A 16,852-nucleotide genomic window follows, 5' to 3' on the forward strand; every position below is an offset into this window, starting at 1 on the left:
CTCCGTCGATCGCGCGTAAAACTGGTTCTTCATTTCATTCTTCTTACGGAAGTAGAAACCCCCACCGGTCACCTCCCATTTTTAATCCTCTTGCTTCCTCGATCTATTTATTATTGATCTCTGTGCGCCCGCTTTCCAAACCAACGCCTGCACCGAGAATACCATATCAATCAAGCGGGTTGGTTTCTCTTGCGGCATGGCGGCTGGCGATTACTTGACACCACAGTCCCTTCCAATGAACAATGGGAACTGCCTTGAATTGTGATCTGCATGCGGAAGAAAAGGTACAGGTGGTTGCTACTGTTATTGAACGGTCTCTCTGGTTACCAGGGGCGTGGAGAAGGTTTAGACTTGCTGAATGGCTACCAAGTAGTCGAGGTAACTGCCTCCTTGGCCAGTTCCGGGCATACTAATGCGTCGAGAGAATCATCGCTCCAATCAGTCTTCTATCGCTGAACATAGAAGTACACGGGGGCGTTGAGTGAGCAAAGCAGTCAATAAGCGATCCGACCAGGGGAGCTGAGGCTACCGATGGAATATAGCACCACCACCTCTGGGACCTATTTCACTACCACTAACATATAGCACTGCGCAAGGTGTTCGATGCTTATCCCTCTCGTCAGATTGATCTTCAAGGTCAGATTGATCACCGGCAATGCCTACTAGTACTATTCAACTTCGAAAGTATCGCTGATAACTACTCACAAACTCCCCCAGAAAAGTCAAGCCAACAGGGGTAACAATCATAATATACATCAGAATTGAAGACGAATTTCTCATATCCGGAATGTTTCAGGTGACCCAGCGACCAATCGTCTCGCCAAACCAACTGGTAGCCTTCTCTCGTCGCTTGGAACGGGCCTCATCCTGGCTCTTGATGAACGGCGTTGCCTCCTGCACGTATAGTTTCTGCTGCTCCAACTGTGCGTTGTGCGCCCGAATCTCCAGCTCTCGCTCGTGGGGAGTGAGCTTCTCCAGAGGCTTCGATGGCTTCAAGCCGACGGGGATGGCCTCCCCACCGGGAATCTCCAACGTCTTCTTGGTGGTAACGGCGGGACTCTGCGGCGGCGGCGGTGCTTGGGGGTTAAAGAGCGAGGTGAGAAGCGGAGGATCCAGCCCGGCCTTCTGTGCTTCCTCCACCCGGGTTTCGTAGTCCAACATCTCATGATAGAGTTTATCCGCGTGCATCTGAATCCGCTCCTCTCTCTCCGCGTCCCACTCGAAGGAGGATGCGTAGCCCAAGGCCTGGAGGAATTTCTGGGGACCCCAAAGCAGTTAGCATCTTAAGTATCAAAGGGAATTCGTCCACCCGCGTACGTACAGCCTGGGTGGTAAAACAATGAGAAAACTTAGAGTTCTCTTCTGAGCACATGGTCGCACGGGCTTTCAGTTGCTTCTGCCAGTTGCCGGTGCGGAAGCAATTGGCCCAGTCCTCCTGTTCCAACGCACAGTTCTCCATCGCCGCCCGGTGCACGGTATCACCGCGCTGTTTGTACTTCTCGATCACCCGCTCGGCGGTTTTCATCTCGGACTGTTCCTTTTCCTGGGGTGGCTTGTAGGTCTTCCAGAGGTGGGCATAGCGGCCGTCGGGGAAGAGGGAGGCATTGGGGACCGAAGGTTCCGATGGCGTAGAAGCACTCTCCGACGATGGCGGTGATACCGGTGTCTTCTCTACTGTCTTCGAAGGCTCGTGGACGGAAGGAAGCGCATTCGTGGGCACATATTTCTTGGGGGCTTCATGTTCGAGGAAATCCCGCAGCTCCGGGTCAAGCTTTTTGACGGGGTCGTCTTGGTTCGAACCGCCCCAAAACCAACCCATGATGTGAAGTGTAAAGTGATCGATTCACTGGGAAGAGACAGCCGCGAGTGAGGAAACAAGGTTGGGAGAAAGTAGGCCCTGCAAGCGCACGTTGCTTTTCGTAGTGTACACTGCTTTGCAATATAGATTGACTGCGGAGAATGGCGCGAGATGCCCGAAACGAAAGGCAGGCCCTCCCTCAGCTCAGTCTTCAACTTACCGGGCGCCAAACCGTATTGGGGAAAACGATTGTCAGGTTTCCGCCCGCCCTGCCATCATTCCCCCCCCCCCAATTCCAACTTCCGCTGCCCCCAAGCAGGAGGGATCCAAATCTCTTTTCACCTCCTTCCCCCCATCTTTTCTCGCGCGTCAATTTGCGCGTCGAGTTCGGCCTGACGCCGCTTCTCCAACATGAATATCAGTATGATTATCTATTTTCGCACAGGTTTCTCGCGTACTCAGCTAATCTTTGGCAACGGTAGATCGAGAGGAGCGGCAGCAAATGCGGCAGCGCGGAGCAGCGTACGCGCATCCAAAACCCCCAGCATACCCCGCGCCGCCTTACCATTAGGCTTTGAGTCGCTAATTGTACCCAATCTCGAGCAGGTCACGTAAGACGAAAGAGATCAACTTTGGTTTTTCGTTTGGGCTAGCTCCGCCGCCGGACGAAGCTGCTGATTCCGCGTCGCGCCCGGCCGATGTTGGAATCGCTGGTGAACCTCCTGCCTTAGCTCCGCCGCCGCCGCCAACAACGACAGTGACAGCAGCAGCAGCAGCACTGCCAATTACTACAGAAAATACAAGTATTGCAGATGAAACTACGCAAAATGGCTTGCCGCCTGCGGCTGAGCCTTCGACATCCCAGGACCAGAAACCCGCTCGACGGACGTCAGGAAGCCCGCGCACCAGATCCTCGCCCAGACTGTCTTTGCCTAAGAGTCTATCGGACGATGCAACGGAAGCCGGTCCAAGTCGCAAGATCAGAAAACTTGGTGCGCAGCCACATGCACTGACGCGGTTTATACAATGCTGACCCTGTCCAAGATCACCCTAGGAGCTCCCCTACGAGTTCAGCTGCTGCGCACAGTGCTGAGAACCCCCCTTCTCTCGCCAATGGGATCGCCCCGATGGACCCATCTCAAACTGCTGAGGAATCAACTGTTGCGACCGAGCCTGTCCCCAAGCCTGTCCCGGCCCCCGCTTCCGAAGCTTTGATCGAGAGACCAGCATCACCCGTAACGCCGGCAGCCTCTATAGCGCCCAATGACCTCGCGTCTCCGCAGGCTCCCCAGGAACCGGAGTCAGCGGCAGTGGCTACAGAGAAGCTGTCATCGAGGCCTAAGTCAGCATCACCCAGAGCGAACGGAACACCCTCCCCGCCAGGTAAGAAAGCAAGAGGCAAGCGCAAGAGACAAGGCTCTCAGGAAAGTGAACGATCGTCGCCTACTACAACCAGTCCGAAGACGAGCGAAGAGCAGATCGAACAACCCACAGAGCCCATGGATACATCGCTGGATATACAACCTGAAACTACAGAACCATCAGCCACAGTTGTGCCAGATACTGTTGAACTGTCAAACGACACAATTCTTCCAGATCTTCCTGCGTCGACCCAACCCGTTGAGCCTCAAACCGTCGCCGAGCCCCAATTGACCGCCCCATCCCAAGAAACAACCCAATCCCATGCCGCCACCGAACCTCAACCGACTACGAAGCAGTCAAGACTACCCGTTCCTTCGCGAGCCAAGCGACCACGCGGCGAACGAGCTGCATCCGTCCAGCCATCTACGACTACGGTCAAAGAGCCTCGAGTGGCGAGAGCAGGGTCCGCGGAAAGTGCGCCAGTTAAAGCTAAGGGAAATAAGAGAATCCGGACACGGGTGGATGGGGTCTCTGAGCGGGAAACTGATGCTTCCATCACCAACGGGGAGCCAGAGAGTCAGAGTATGGAGGTAGATGCTCCGCAAGGAGCAGAAGTGAGTGCTGCGGAGCGAAAGGGAGCCCGCAGAGGACGTCCGCTACAGTCGGAGGTAGCAGAAACGAAACCGAAGCGCGCTGGTCGCCCCGGAAGAAAGGTTTCGCCCTCTCTCCAGGACGTGGTCGAGGAGGAAGCTCCAGTCGAGGAGGCGCAGAAGGAGGTGCAGGAGCCGGAAGAGTCGGCGTCACAGCCCATGCCAAGAGGGCGGAGACCCAAGGCATCTGAGCCACAGCCGGTGGAGCCAGAGCCAAGTCAGCCGGAGCCATCAGAGGCGCAGCCGAAGCGCAAAGGACGACGACCCAAACAAGCAGTTCCGGAGCAAGCGGAACCTGCACCACAGCCACAGGGCCATGAAGCAGAGGCGGAGACAGCATCTCGCTCGAAGCCAAGAGGACGGAGAGCTAAGCTAATGGAACCGACACCGGAGACAGCAGCAACGGCTCCGGAACCAGCGATGCCTGATTCAAGGCACAGAGGGCGAAGAGCGAAGACCGCTGAGCCAGAGCCGGTAGAGCCAGAGTCAGTGGTATCTGAATCGAAACTCAGGGGGCGGAGAGCTAGGACTGCAGAGCCAGAGATTCCACAACCAGAGACAAAACCGACGGAACAACCAGTGGACGAGCCAGAGCCAAGGTCAAGAGGGCGAAGGACAAGGACGGCTGAGCCGGAGGCAGCACAAGCGGAGCCCGGCGCGGCAGATCAACAACCAGCCGAGGCAGAGCCCAGGCGCAGAGGGCGGAGAGCACGGACAGCTGAGCCGGATGAACCACAACCACAGCCAAATCCAGAGCAGGCCACGCAAGAATCAGTTGAGACAGCGCCGAAACCCAGAGGACGGAAAGCACGGACAGCCGGGCCGGAAGGTGCACAACCAGAGCCAGAGCCGGCCACGCACGAACCAGTTGAAACAGCGCCAAAGCCAAGAGGGCGGAAGGCGAGAGGAGCCAAGTCGACACCACCAATGCCAGCAGAAGCTGTTCCGGAACCTGAAGTGGTCGAACCCGAGGTCGCACAGCCAGAACCAGAACCCAAATCTTCGCAGGCACCCGCTGAACCCCGATCTCGCAAGCGTGATCGTGGCGGCAGGCAGGCAGAAGAGAGTGCCGGGGTTAGCGCGACACGCGAGGCAGTCAACGTTGCAGCGGAAGGCGAGGGCAGCGCAGAGCCTCCGACGCGGAGACGCAAGCCCAGACAACCTCGCGGAGAGACCGTGCCGGTCACTGTGCATCGTCTTGCGAACGTTGCTGCTCTCGGGGGCGACCCCACACTGTTGGAGTCGTCGGATGACGAGGGCGAGACCGCTGAGGCATCGTCGTCCGACCGGCAGCAGGACAAGCTGCCCAGCCGAAGCGGCGTGAATGTGGCCGACGTACTGGGCCAGATCTGCCGCGAGACATTGGAAAAGACGCTGACAACGCTGACCAACGGCATCGACGGCGAAGGGAACGACGGGCGACGCGCCGAATGGACGCGCAAGAAGAAGGTGGTCGAGGCGTACGGCAGCGAATTGGAGAGCCGACTGCTCGAGCTGAGTGAGATGCTGGACGGCAACTTCGTGCTTGGGGTCAAAATGCGCAAAGCCAAGCGCGAGATGATGGAGTATCGGAGTCGACTGTACCAAGTGCGAAAGGAGCGAGAGGCGGTTGCGTTGCAAATGGACGCTGTCCGGAGAAAACATGCCGAAGATGAGTCTGCACGAAAGGTGAGTCTTTCCGGAGTTGAACCAAAACTATATTAAGAGCAGTCGGAGGCTAACATCAATCCCGTATAGGCGCGTTCGACCATCAACAATTCCCTCCACAGTCTCGACCTCGCGCTGGAGCGTCGTCAGACCCACCCGGCCGATCCTGATGAGACCACTGATCTGGGGGGGATGGAGTTTCTGCTTCGCAACGTTGCGGAGACGGTCAGTTCCGCCGCCCCCGGCGGCCAGGGCGGGCTGCTGCACCAACTTCGCTCCTTCAACGCACAGCTCGAATCCACGGCACGGCGGCTGGAGAGTTGAGCGTTGAGCTTCTTCTCGACCCATGTCATCCTCGGCTTCATTTTCGTTGCGTCACCACCTGAAATGCAAATTTCGCGTCTTGCTCGTCTTGCTCTTTCTATCGATCCCGAATACCCCCATGACACGAACACTGCGACAGGAGTTTTTTTCTTTAAAGGTTGTTTTTTTTTCGGAGGTGCCGGTAGCAGTTCCGTTGGATTATTTGATGATGAAATGGATACCTACCTGACCATGACCATGACCATGTACTGTACGTACTGTACTACCAGACCTAGCTATTGGATAACAGCATATCACTATCTTGCATACGAGTCCGGAGTATAGCATAAGATCGATTCGTGGTAGCCTAGTCTCATCTTGGTATGTATACGTATACGCACACTAAAGCGTAGTTATTCTGTATCTGCAACAACTGAATCCTGCAACTGCAACCCAAGTTGGACCCTCCACCACGAAAAGAAGTATAGTGGCAAGCCGAGCCGAGCCCGGAGGACGAGTCTCTCTCTCTCTCGCCGAACCAAACCCGCCGGCAGCCCGAAGCACGGGTACTAGGCAAGCAGGCAGACACAAACACCCTAGAAAATTCTTCGAAAGCATTCGAAACGTCCCCCCCCCCCCCCCCCCCCCATCCCCCGCCACCAGCCAACCAGCTGTATTTGTCAGCCGCGGCGGAAAACAATTTCCCACGCCGAGGCCGAGGATTGTGATCTGTACCAAGAAACTGGTTATGCAACAGAACTTTCTGCAGGGTTGGGGTCCGCCACCCCCGTTCAGGCTCAGGTTCAGGTTCACGTTATCGTCATCAAGCCTAACTTAGTCTACAAGCCGAACCTACGGGGTCAAGGATGGGTAGGGATGGATGTAAGCATATGGCGTGGTGGCCAGACAGGGTCCAAGTAGCTTAGCTAGTATAGTCTAGTGCTTACCAGGCCTGACTGCCGGGTTTCCCGCGTGCAGATTATGATGGCCAAGTACCTTATGCAGGGGGGGCACTAACTAAATGTTCTTTGGCAGGGTAGTTGAGTTTAAGTTAATGGTGACCTATGCGTATTTTGGATAGTTACACCACTATCTACATAATCACGAACCAACTAGTTCATCAGACTTAGTAATCACGCTCACTAACTTAACTAACTTACCATAGAAGGGGCTCTATGTCCCGAGACGAGCACCAGAGTTCCAGCCAGGGTCAAGGGCAAGGGGCAAGGGGGGGCAACAACTGTCGAAGGTTTGAGGAGAAGTTTTGAAGCCCCATCGATGCTTGGAAATCAACATGTGGGACACGGGCACTGGGCCCCACTTCCACGGCACTGTTCCCTCACCCCCATGGAAGATTCCATATTCCTAATTCTGGGATTGATTGAGGAAACGAACGGTATAAAGGTGTTGGGGTCTTCCTTCGTTCTCTGATTCTGGGTTCTTTTTCTCCGAATAAAAGAAAAGTTCGATTGCGAATTGCGAATTGCATTGTTGCAACACTGACTTCCATACTATACTTTTCCCCTCCCACCACCAACAAAAATGACCACGAAACTCTTCCAACCCCTCCAGGTGGGCAACATGCACCTCGCCCACCGGCTGGCCATGGCCCCGATGACGCGGTTCCGCGCCGACGACGCCCACGTGCCCATGGACATGGTGGCCGAGCACTACGCCCAGCGCGCCGCAGTCCCCGGCACGCTGCTGATCACCGAAGCGACCCTGATCTCGCCGCGCGCCGGCAGCTACCGCAACGTGCCCGGCATCTACACGGAGGCGCAGATCGCGCAGTGGCGGAAGGTGACGGACGCGGTGCACGCGCGCGGCTCGTACATCTACATGCAGCTGTGGGCGCTGGGCCGCGTGGCCGACCCGGCCGCGCTGAAGGAGGACACGCAGGGGGAGGTCGACGAGGTGGTGTCGGCGAGCGCCATCGCGGCGGGGCCGGAGGCGCCGACGCCGCGGGCGCTGACCGAGGCTGAGATCCACGCCTTCATCGGGGACTACGCGCAGGCGGCCAAGAACGCCATCGCGGCGGGCTTCGACGGCGTCGAGATCCACGGCGCCAACGGGTACCTGATCGACCAGTTCAACCAGGACACGGCCAACCAGCGCACCGACGCCTGGGGCGGCAGCGTGGAGAACCGCGCGCGCTTCGCGCTCGAGGTGATCCAGGCCGTCGTCGAGGCCGTCGGCGCCGAGCGCACCGCCATCCGCTACTCGCCCTTCAGCACCTTCCAGGGCATGCGCATGCAGGACCCCAAGCCCCAGTTCAGCTATCTCGCCGAGAAGACCGCCGCGTTCAAACTGAGCTACGTCCATGTCGTCGAGCCGCGCATCCAGGGCAACACCGAGGGCGAGAGCGGCAACGACGATAGCCTGGATTTCTTCTTCCGCGCCTACGGCCATGCCGGCCCCGTCATCACGGCCGGCGGGTTTGATGCCGAGTCGGCCAAGAAGGCCGTTGACGTCGACTACAAGGACTATGATGTCGTCGTCGGCATTGGCCGCCCATGGACCGCCAACCCCGAGCTGCCCTTCAAGATCCAGCGCGGCATCCCCCTCCGCCCCTACCAGCGCGAGGTCTTCTATCTCCCCAAGGATCCCAAGGGTTACAACGACTATGAGTACAGCGAGGAGTTCAAGGCTGCCAATGTCGCTAAGGTTGCTGCTTAGAGTTTGGTGCGGGTGTGATGCATTGTACATATAGCGTTTTCTTGGTTCTACTAGGCGTTGGCAGGATGTTTTGCATAGCATAGATCGCATAGACTTGCTCGTCCACTTGATGTAATATCACTCACATTCCATGTCTCATGGATTTCCCAGAACGTCTTACATGCTGGTAGACTTTTTTTAATGCTTGTACTAATTGCATATCAGTTGATTGATGCAAGTGACTTCCCGGGGTAGTGAAGAACTCACCCTGAACTCAAGATTCTCCCTGTCGGTCAAGTCGAGAAATTCGGGGTTTTCCTGATGTTGCTCACTGCGGCCATTCTTCTCCCTGCGGCGGTTCTCGCAGATGTAATAGCACTTGAGAAGCCCCGTGAACATGATCGCCACCGAGACGGTAGCCACAATGGCGACCTTGGCGGGCATGTACTCCGGCTCGTCCTGCGTGCCGAAGGACAACGGACCCAGGATATTTCCGAGACAGAACGACATGAGCACGATCGCGTTCATCGTCACCTTCTTGGTATGCCCGGCCACATTGGCTCCCGCGATCGAGTACATCAGGGGCAGGGCGGATCCGACGCAGTTGTTTAAGTAGTTGCCCGCCAGCATCGCGCCTTTGTTGTCACTCGGTGCAAAGGCCATCAGACAGCCGCCTAGAAGACCGCAGCCCAGAATGCCCAGAACGCAAAGACATCGCTGGTCGAAGCGCCCGGCCAGGTGTGTTCCTGCAAGGATACTGATTACGCTGACCACGCCACCGGGAATGGTGAGTAACTCGGTCTCCTTGGTGGTGAAGCCAAAGTTCTTGATGATCAGCGCAGAGAAGCTGCTGATGGCGGCGTTGCTGATGTTGCTCGCTGAAACGATGATAGCGATCAGGTAGGCTTGCGGATCAGTGAATACCTCGAGGAACTGGTTCCACTTGAACTTCTTGTTCTCAATGCCGGTGCGGTTCTCGCGGAGGCGCTCGATGGCCATAATCTTCTCCTCGTGGCTAAGTCGGGAGGTCATAGGGTTGTCGGGGAAGATGACAATGACTGTGACCCCAACAGCGATGGTCAACAGTCCGAAGATCAGGAACATGATCTGCCATGAGTAGAACTCATCGGTCGTGTAGAAGAGCAGACCGTACGCAACCAAGGCTCCGACAATCGTTGCTGTGCCTGTTCCCAAGTACCACAGGCCCATACGTTTTGGTTGTTCTAGGACTCGATTAGTACATGTGGACCCAAGAATGACCGAACTCTCTACCATTTCTGCGATACCACATCGAAGTGATCAATATCAGACTAGTATCGTTAGCTCGGTAGGTTCCAACGTTGAGGAGGTCATACGCGGGTGCTACAGCGCTCTCAAAGCATCCCAGAAGCACGCGGAGAACAACAAGCCCGGCGAAATTCTTTGCAACGCAATTCAGAGTGGTCAACAGACCCCAGAGTGTGACTGGGCTAATCAGCATGGTTCGCAACTCAAGCCGCGCTACCTACCGTTCAGTCCCAAGTACTTCGCCGTTGGCAGACGCTGCATCAGATACCCGGTCGGAAGTTCGAAGAAAAGGTATGACGCGTAGAATACCAATGCCAAGTGGGGGAACTGATCCGTCCGCATCCCCGTGTCATCCAGCAGGCCCATCACCGACGCATAGTTGACTAGTCGCTCGGTCAGGCAACAGTTACAGTGGTGACATGACAAGCTGAGACTGACTTAGGATCTTATCTTGGTATTGAAGGAAATAGATCGCCCACATGAGAGGCACAATCATGCGGTCGATCTTCCGAACAAGCTGTCTCTCTTCTACCTCGGAGAACGTCGCTACTTCTCCTGTTTGGAGATACTCCAATGCTGCATCAGCTTGACGGGAAGCAATGTGGCTGTCATTCTTTGCCGTAGTGACGATTGACTTCTCAGCGTCCATCTTGATGAAGGTCAGTGCTTTCGACGAGCTGCAGGAACGATGTTGTTATCAGCGTAGGGATTGCTCATCTTGCTGCTTTTATAGCAGTCTGTCCTCTCAACCGTCTGTCCTTATCAAGCCAAGGACGATAGCACGTAAAGCTGAAGCTCCTGAAGCATTTCTCAGCATGTACTCATATCGCTGGTGGCATAGTAAGTAGCAGTGCCATGCTCCCATCAAGCGACGGCGATTTGGCAGAGATAACCCCCATTGTTGGACATGTAGTTCTCAACACCTTCCACTTGAGGCAAAGCACCACTCGAGGTAAGTAAAAGGTCATGATGAGTCAAGATTGATAGCACATGATATGCATTGACAGCTGCATCAGCTCGCCAATATGCCCCAGAGTAGAAGGTGGTATGGAGGGATGTCACCACGGCATATCAAGAGCCGATGTCACTTATCAACCCCGCACGAGGGGCTGTGTTGTGCTGCATTAGTGTCTATGTCTCTTGCGTGTTATCAGTGAGCAACTGAGCAGATGGCATCTTGACAGATATGCCGATGTGCCATGGAGATAGTCTTGCGGCATTGAGAGATAAGTCTCCAATGTCTAGATTTGAAACTTGTGAACAACAGACGCATGTCTGGACGGGTCAATATTCGGAGCGTCAGGGTTTCTACGGCGTGGATGAGTGAGAAGCTTGAAGATGGAAGCCAACGACGAGCCAATGAAGGTGGTTGTGTAATGGTGAGATGAAGTTGTAGATGAAGTTGTCACTGCAATAAGAGATCCCGTGATATTCATCTTTCACATGACTGACTGACTGACTGACTGACTGACCGACCATCCAGCTGAGGCCAGACCAAGCTTCCCAAACAGGCAAGGCCAGGCAGTACCTTGCATCTCTCGGACTGATAACTTCCTGTGACCTCCAAACCATCTCTTGAACCATCAACATAGTCGGTGAGCCCGTACTACCACCTTGGCTCACAAACTATCGAAGGGGGAAAAAGAAAAAAGAATCAATGCGCACGAACAAGTTCGATCCCAGACGACATCGTTCCTTGAATCCTTCGACAGACCGCTTCTTCCGTATACTGCAGATCTTCCACCCCACCACACACCAACCCACCCGGCGATCTTCACGAATGACGGCTTGGGAACTCGGCAACAAGCTCGCGGCTACTCACAAGTCAGTCTAGCTCGCCCATGTTGTTGCTGAGCAGCATCCAAGTTGGCATCGCGCGATAGCGCTTCAGACCCTCCACACGCGTCGGAGGGGGACAAGAGGCGAGGATCTACAGAGCACATGGGTTGACTAGAGCTCGAATCACGCTGCCCATGCATGCTACTACTGGCTTGCTGCATGAACTATGGAGTCGGCGGGTTCTCATCTGAGTTCGCGCTTCTCATGCGAACCGCAGGCTTTTTTGGAGGCGAGTGAAGACGATTCTTTTCACTCCGCTAGGACGGAGTTCTGTTTTCCTTCCTTTTCTTCTTTCTGTCCGCCACCATCCGCTTCTCCGAGAACCAACCCGACATCGGTGATATGCACTTCCAATTGTCTGTATGAAGAAGCACCCCCACCACAAGAAAAACTCTCGGTCCAAAAAATAGGAACACATGAAGCCATTCATCCTAGCAGTGAAAGACTGGAGTCAGGCAAGCCTAGAAACCCATCACACAATTGCATCATCGCAAGAGGTGGACATTTTCAAGCGGGCTCTAAACCTAAGATCCAAAGCCAAAATTGGTTATCTGGCTTATCTTGGTACTCTGGGCACAAGAACATTTTTATCCTTTTGGCGCAGGCACTATTGAACTAGGAGGCCTTCGCTAGAACTTCTGGAACCACATCTCCAGCCAGTGGCATCGAACATGCAAGGCACCCGTCGGAATCCTTGTCTCTGGCTGGGAATGGGTTGATGGTGGCGAAGCCTTCCAGATGGTATCGCGAAAGAAAAATACGGACAAGAAGGTTTTCGCTCATGCCGGGCGATAGTGGAGCCCGAGCTGCAGTCTGCTCCAGTCTTGGCTTACGTTCGATTCGTCTCTGGAAGAGCACCAAGATAATCACCACCAGAATTTCAAGGCCAAACCCCGAGGGAAAGCTCTATGTGTTGCTATCTCCGCTCCGCCGACCCGAGGTCAAACATCCCATCTTCGTCATCTTGTCAGTCGTTGTCTCATTCACGACCCATGGATGCCTACGCCGAGCTTCCCTTGTGGCGGGGTAGATTCCCCCAGCCGCAGCCCCAGAACTCCAGGTCCTCCCCGAGTCCCGGGGTTCGGTCCGTATCAGGTTGATGGGGAACCGGACACATGGAACTCTTGGTCCCGGAAGCGAGTATCGTACCATATCCCAAGTTGCTGGGTCTGTTGGTGAGAAGGAGTCAGACGATTTCCATCGTCCGAGCAGATCCGTACGCGGTCTGAATCAAGGCCACTAGTCCCGCTCTCTCGGCTACGGAAACTCAATCCAGTAAGAGACTTGAGTTTAGATACTGGACAATGGGCGGATACGGTTCTCGCTAAGTCATCAGCTATCAGATTGAAAGAATGTCTTTTTTTTCTGACCCCCGGGCGTCGATCCCCCTCACCCCGTGACCTGTTTTTGGATGATGTATCTCGAACCCAGTACAGTACATGAGTAAAAAAAAAGTAGATCCCGCCCCTCAGCGCAACGACAGACGAACAGGCCCGCACCGATACCGATAGCCAGTCCGTTTGCATACTCTGGATGCAGTCCATGTAACTTAGTGCTGGCAATCATGACAGCCGCAGATCTGCCCCAACCGACCCTACCCCAACAATACCCATACCCATCCATCATTCGGAACTCATATCTTCCCCAGACAGGTATATGGACATTCCGCCGTGCTCCGTGCTCTCCTTCAACTTACGTAGGTCAACAGATTAGGTATTTTGCTCGTGAAGATCTACGTCAATACACCATTCCTCTAAACAACCAATTCGGAACTGTATGTACAGTACATCCACAATAGCAATGAAATGACCCCCCATCCCGTCAGCCACACGGATCCCGCGGCAATTCCCCGACTTGTGGAATTGGGGTCCATTTCTCCAACCCAAAGGAAAAAAAAAAAAGCAAAAGCAAAAGGGACTCGTATATCCTCACGTGGTGTTGCTTTCTCCACTCCACTTTCCCTCAGAAGCAGTACGTACGTGTACGTAGGCATACTCCGCATCCTGTTAATGCGGGGTAAAGAGCTGACCAGTTCTTTGGATTTGCACCCCCCACAGGTGGGAAATTATGGGGTAATGCTATAAGAAGTGGACATGTATTATAGGCATTGTACTTGTGGTATACGGTCTGTGTGTAGATTATGAAAATGCAATCTCTAACTTATCCTCTGGGGTGAGATGGGGTCTTATGCCCGGGAGATTAGGGGTTTAAGAAAACGAGGGGATTGCACTGTACTACTCCGTAGGTATACTTCGTATCTGCACATGACTGGTGGCATTACTTGCATTTGCAGGTTGTGGTTGTGAGTAATAATGCTATGCTGTCGTGCATGGGTTGGGCTCCCCTGCCTGTGAGCCTTCCATCAGTACTATACGGTACTTTCTGATTGGTGGTAGGCAGTAGTCACTTGAAAGGACAATGTTGTCTATGAGTACGTACGTTAGAATGTAGGTGTATAGACCAAGCGAGCAACATCTAGCTCAACAACCAACCTATGAGTGAAGCAAAAGACCCTTACCCACCTACCTAGTAGTCAACTTACCTTCCCATAACAGTATACCTATCCATGTACGCACCTCGGAGTGGAAAACTATTTAATCTAATCGAATTGCGAATCTCACCCTTGAGCCAGACCACCCGAAAGTGAACCCCTAATCAATATCCAAGACAACTGTCAAAACAGTAGGCGCAGAAACCCTGCTCATCGATTATTACCGGGTAGGGATCGCACGGGAAGTACGGTACGGAGACCAGCTCGCTAGCTGCCTAGCTTACAGTCCGAGTCTAGCTTTCACTGCACCCTTCAAATGTAAGTCTAGTCCTCAATCTCCGGTTCCGTGGAAATTCCCACCTTCCGTGGCGGACGGCTCCGAACGACGGAGTGCATCAAATGAACATTGCTGAATTAGTATGTTATGAGACTTCAGTTTAGTAAGTAGTGGCACTGGCATCAAAGCGCCAGCTCCAGCCAGCGCCGCATCCACAGCCGCAGTTCGACTCCACCTCGGCCACCAACCATTTACACTGGTTGTACTGTATATCCACAGTGTAGACAACACAGCACCACCACTGTATCTTAGCTAATTTAGTACTGTACGGGGTACCTCACTCAGTAGCTGAGCATCCTCCTCCCGACCGAGCTTTCCCTCATAATCCTCCCTCCCAGATCCCAACTCGCTGATAATTTTCACAACCTGGAAAAAGCGAGCCGCACCGTACCTACCTCGCGAAGCACCAAAACCCAAGCAAGGGACGCCGTAATCCTCGCACGGGGGAGATGGAAATAGCAAAGAGACCCTCTTCTCTTCTCTTGGCAGCATGCATGCATCGATCGGTCCACGCGATCTCGACCCGGAGAAATACCCGAGTACGTAGTCAGTCTACTCCAAAGAAAAAGTGTGCAGGTGGACTCGGACTCGCACCAAGTGACCAACAGAGATTGGCTCATATTTCCGGAGTCAGAGCCGGGTTTTCTTGCGAATCTAGTGGTGGGACGGGAGGAGGGTGCCTTTGTACTCTGCCCACTTGGCTCGCTACTTGGCTGGCTACTTGGCTGGTCAGCGTAGCTAGAGGTGTTGACCTAGGTACTAGTTACTTCCGTGGCGTATTGCTACCGCAGGGTTTGCGAATGGTGCGGTAGGTACCAGGTACAACCGTACAGTCCTTGTTTGGAGGGGGGGGGGGGGGGGAATTCAACCGAGGAGCTAGAGTTAGCAGGAGTCTAGAAGTCTAGAAGTCTAGACAATTTTTCATAATGCGATAAAACGAAAAAGAAAAAAACTAGTTAAGGTGGACAGCGCTGCTGACACTTTCTATTCTGAAAACGATGAAGACAATTCCCAATGTTTATTGTAAGGCTCGAGGTTCGCAAGGTAAGCGAAGGGCATGCCTGCGACTCGACTGAATGTTGCTCAGGTAACAAATATGCCGCCGAATATGCTCAGGAGGTAACTGTATAGTAGGCCAGGCATGGATACGCCGGGCGGGCGTATTATTCTTCCCGCGGGAAAAGAAACCCTCGTGTTGATATGATCGAGCACACGGCTGTCAGTAAAAGAACCGAGGGGGGGAAGAATGTGCATGCTAGCTTTGTTGCGCAGCCTAATTATCAGGCAATACTACCGGTATAAGGACACCAGAAAGCAAATTAAGGGTAATTTGTTACTGATGCTATTTTATGCATGTAGCCATGCTATTGTTGATTTCGCACCCTTTGGTGTCTTTCGTTTGGGACAGCTGACGGACGGACGCTGGCAGGTGCAGACCTCCTAACTGCTTTGAAGTCCTCAGCAACTACTTGTGCAGTATTTGTACTTGGGATTGTGAAGGGTGGATCACTGATTGGACTATCATTCTGTAGTGGGTGGCTACTACTAGGTATAGCGATCGCAAAAGAGATCTCACTCCATACACTGACACGACCATCAACATCTACCTGGACAGTTCCTTGATGACCGACCGAGCAATGGCCACAGCCTGCGGTGTGGATTGCGATCCCCGAGCGGGCCTCCGGTCTGTCTGAGCTTGTTTGGACTTCCGCACGCCATGCTGCTCTGACAGTGAATTGAAGGGATAGAAAAGGGGGTCTTAGTCCTGATTCTGCGACTGCCGCCTGCCGCCTGCCGATTGATTATAACAATCAAAATTAATGAGCTGGCGGCGTTTCTGGTGGTGGTGGTGGTGGTGGTGGCCGGCAACTGGAACACGATGAGCCCGCCGAACCCGCCCGCCCGCGTGCTACTCTCTAATAAGTTTTGACCAAAGAGGGACAAAAGTCGACGAGCGCGGCAGAAACGGTCGCCGAGAGTGGAGTCTCGACCCGGTTCAAGGTTCCTTTTCCTTGCCGCAAGCACTCACCACTCGAGACAAGTACGACGGAAACGAACACACCACCAAAAAAAAGTTAATTAAGGTGGTGGATGATTCGAGTCTCCGTGGGAGAAACATATAGTCATTAGTCAAAGGTAAGACTGTCTGTGTCTGCACCCTAAACACTTACCATTGTCAATGGAACAACAACACCAGAAAAAAAAATTATCGGATGGGACCCCGATACACTAGTCTTGCCTTCGGGTGGTGTTTTAGTCTAACGGGGAAATCTCCCTTCTGGAGCCGATGGTGCACTGGTGAGACCTACTATGTACTGTACAGTAACTTCACGCCCGGAGCTTTCATTCCAACGCAGTAGAGCTGCTTGCTAAGCTGCCAAGCCTCTTAAGTTCTGATGTTGATCTTACTGTACGGAGTACTGTCCACTGTCCACCCAGAAAGACAGACTTGAGCGTTTCTGGGTTGTAGTTTGATTAGTAAA

General features: G+C 53.9%; 4 protein-coding genes across 4 annotated transcripts; 2 read left to right on the forward strand and 2 right to left on the reverse strand.

Annotated features, from left to right (window-relative positions):
* Positions 1-639: 639 nt before the first annotated feature.
* On the reverse strand, positions 640-1,953 carry BO95DRAFT_444594 (uncharacterized protein). Its single transcript, XM_025586917.1, has 2 exons — positions 1,322-1,953; positions 640-1,257 (listed from the first exon to the last, which is right to left on the reverse strand). The coding sequence occupies exons 1-2, from the start codon at positions 1,817-1,819 to the stop codon at positions 793-795; spliced, it is 963 nt and encodes a 320-aa protein (XP_025440542.1). The 5' UTR covers positions 1,820-1,953; the 3' UTR covers positions 640-792.
* Positions 1,954-2,925: 972 nt separating this feature from the next.
* Positions 2,926-5,781, forward strand: BO95DRAFT_454565 (uncharacterized protein; the record flags this gene model as incomplete). Its single annotated transcript, XM_025588270.1, has 20 exons — positions 2,926-3,642; positions 3,664-3,687; positions 3,730-3,742; positions 3,767-3,774; positions 3,796-3,828; positions 3,850-3,936; positions 3,967-4,011; positions 4,033-4,295; positions 4,323-4,409; positions 4,431-4,639; positions 4,679-4,782; positions 4,819-4,876; positions 4,907-4,911; positions 4,942-5,090; positions 5,121-5,145; positions 5,170-5,270; positions 5,292-5,340; positions 5,362-5,439; positions 5,467-5,478; positions 5,548-5,781. 20 exons carry the CDS (start codon positions 2,926-2,928, stop codon positions 5,779-5,781), a joined length of 2,301 nt encoding a protein of 766 aa, XP_025440543.1.
* A 1,482-nt stretch (positions 5,782-7,263) lies between these two features.
* Positions 7,264-8,545, forward strand: BO95DRAFT_474786 (alkene reductase). The gene has a single exon (XM_025589814.1). It carries the CDS (start codon positions 7,303-7,305, stop codon positions 8,434-8,436), a length of 1,134 nt encoding a protein of 377 aa, XP_025440544.1. The 5' UTR covers positions 7,264-7,302; the 3' UTR covers positions 8,437-8,545.
* Positions 8,546-8,613: 68 nt separating this feature from the next.
* Positions 8,614-10,351, reverse strand: BO95DRAFT_465363 (putative MFS transporter; the record flags this gene model as incomplete). The annotated part of the gene is made up of 5 exons (XM_025589136.1): positions 8,614-8,625; positions 8,683-9,638; positions 9,688-9,879; positions 9,924-10,085; positions 10,141-10,351. The coding sequence occupies 5 exons, from the start codon at positions 10,349-10,351 to the stop codon at positions 8,614-8,616; spliced, it is 1,533 nt and encodes a 510-aa protein (XP_025440545.1).
* Positions 10,352-16,852: the final 6,501 nt, after the last annotated feature.

This window comes from Aspergillus brunneoviolaceus, assembly GCF_003184695.1.
Source record: "Aspergillus brunneoviolaceus CBS 621.78 unplaced genomic scaffold BO95scaffold_48, whole genome shotgun sequence".
Lineage (NCBI taxonomy): Eukaryota > Fungi > Ascomycota > Eurotiomycetes > Eurotiales > Aspergillaceae > Aspergillus > Aspergillus brunneoviolaceus.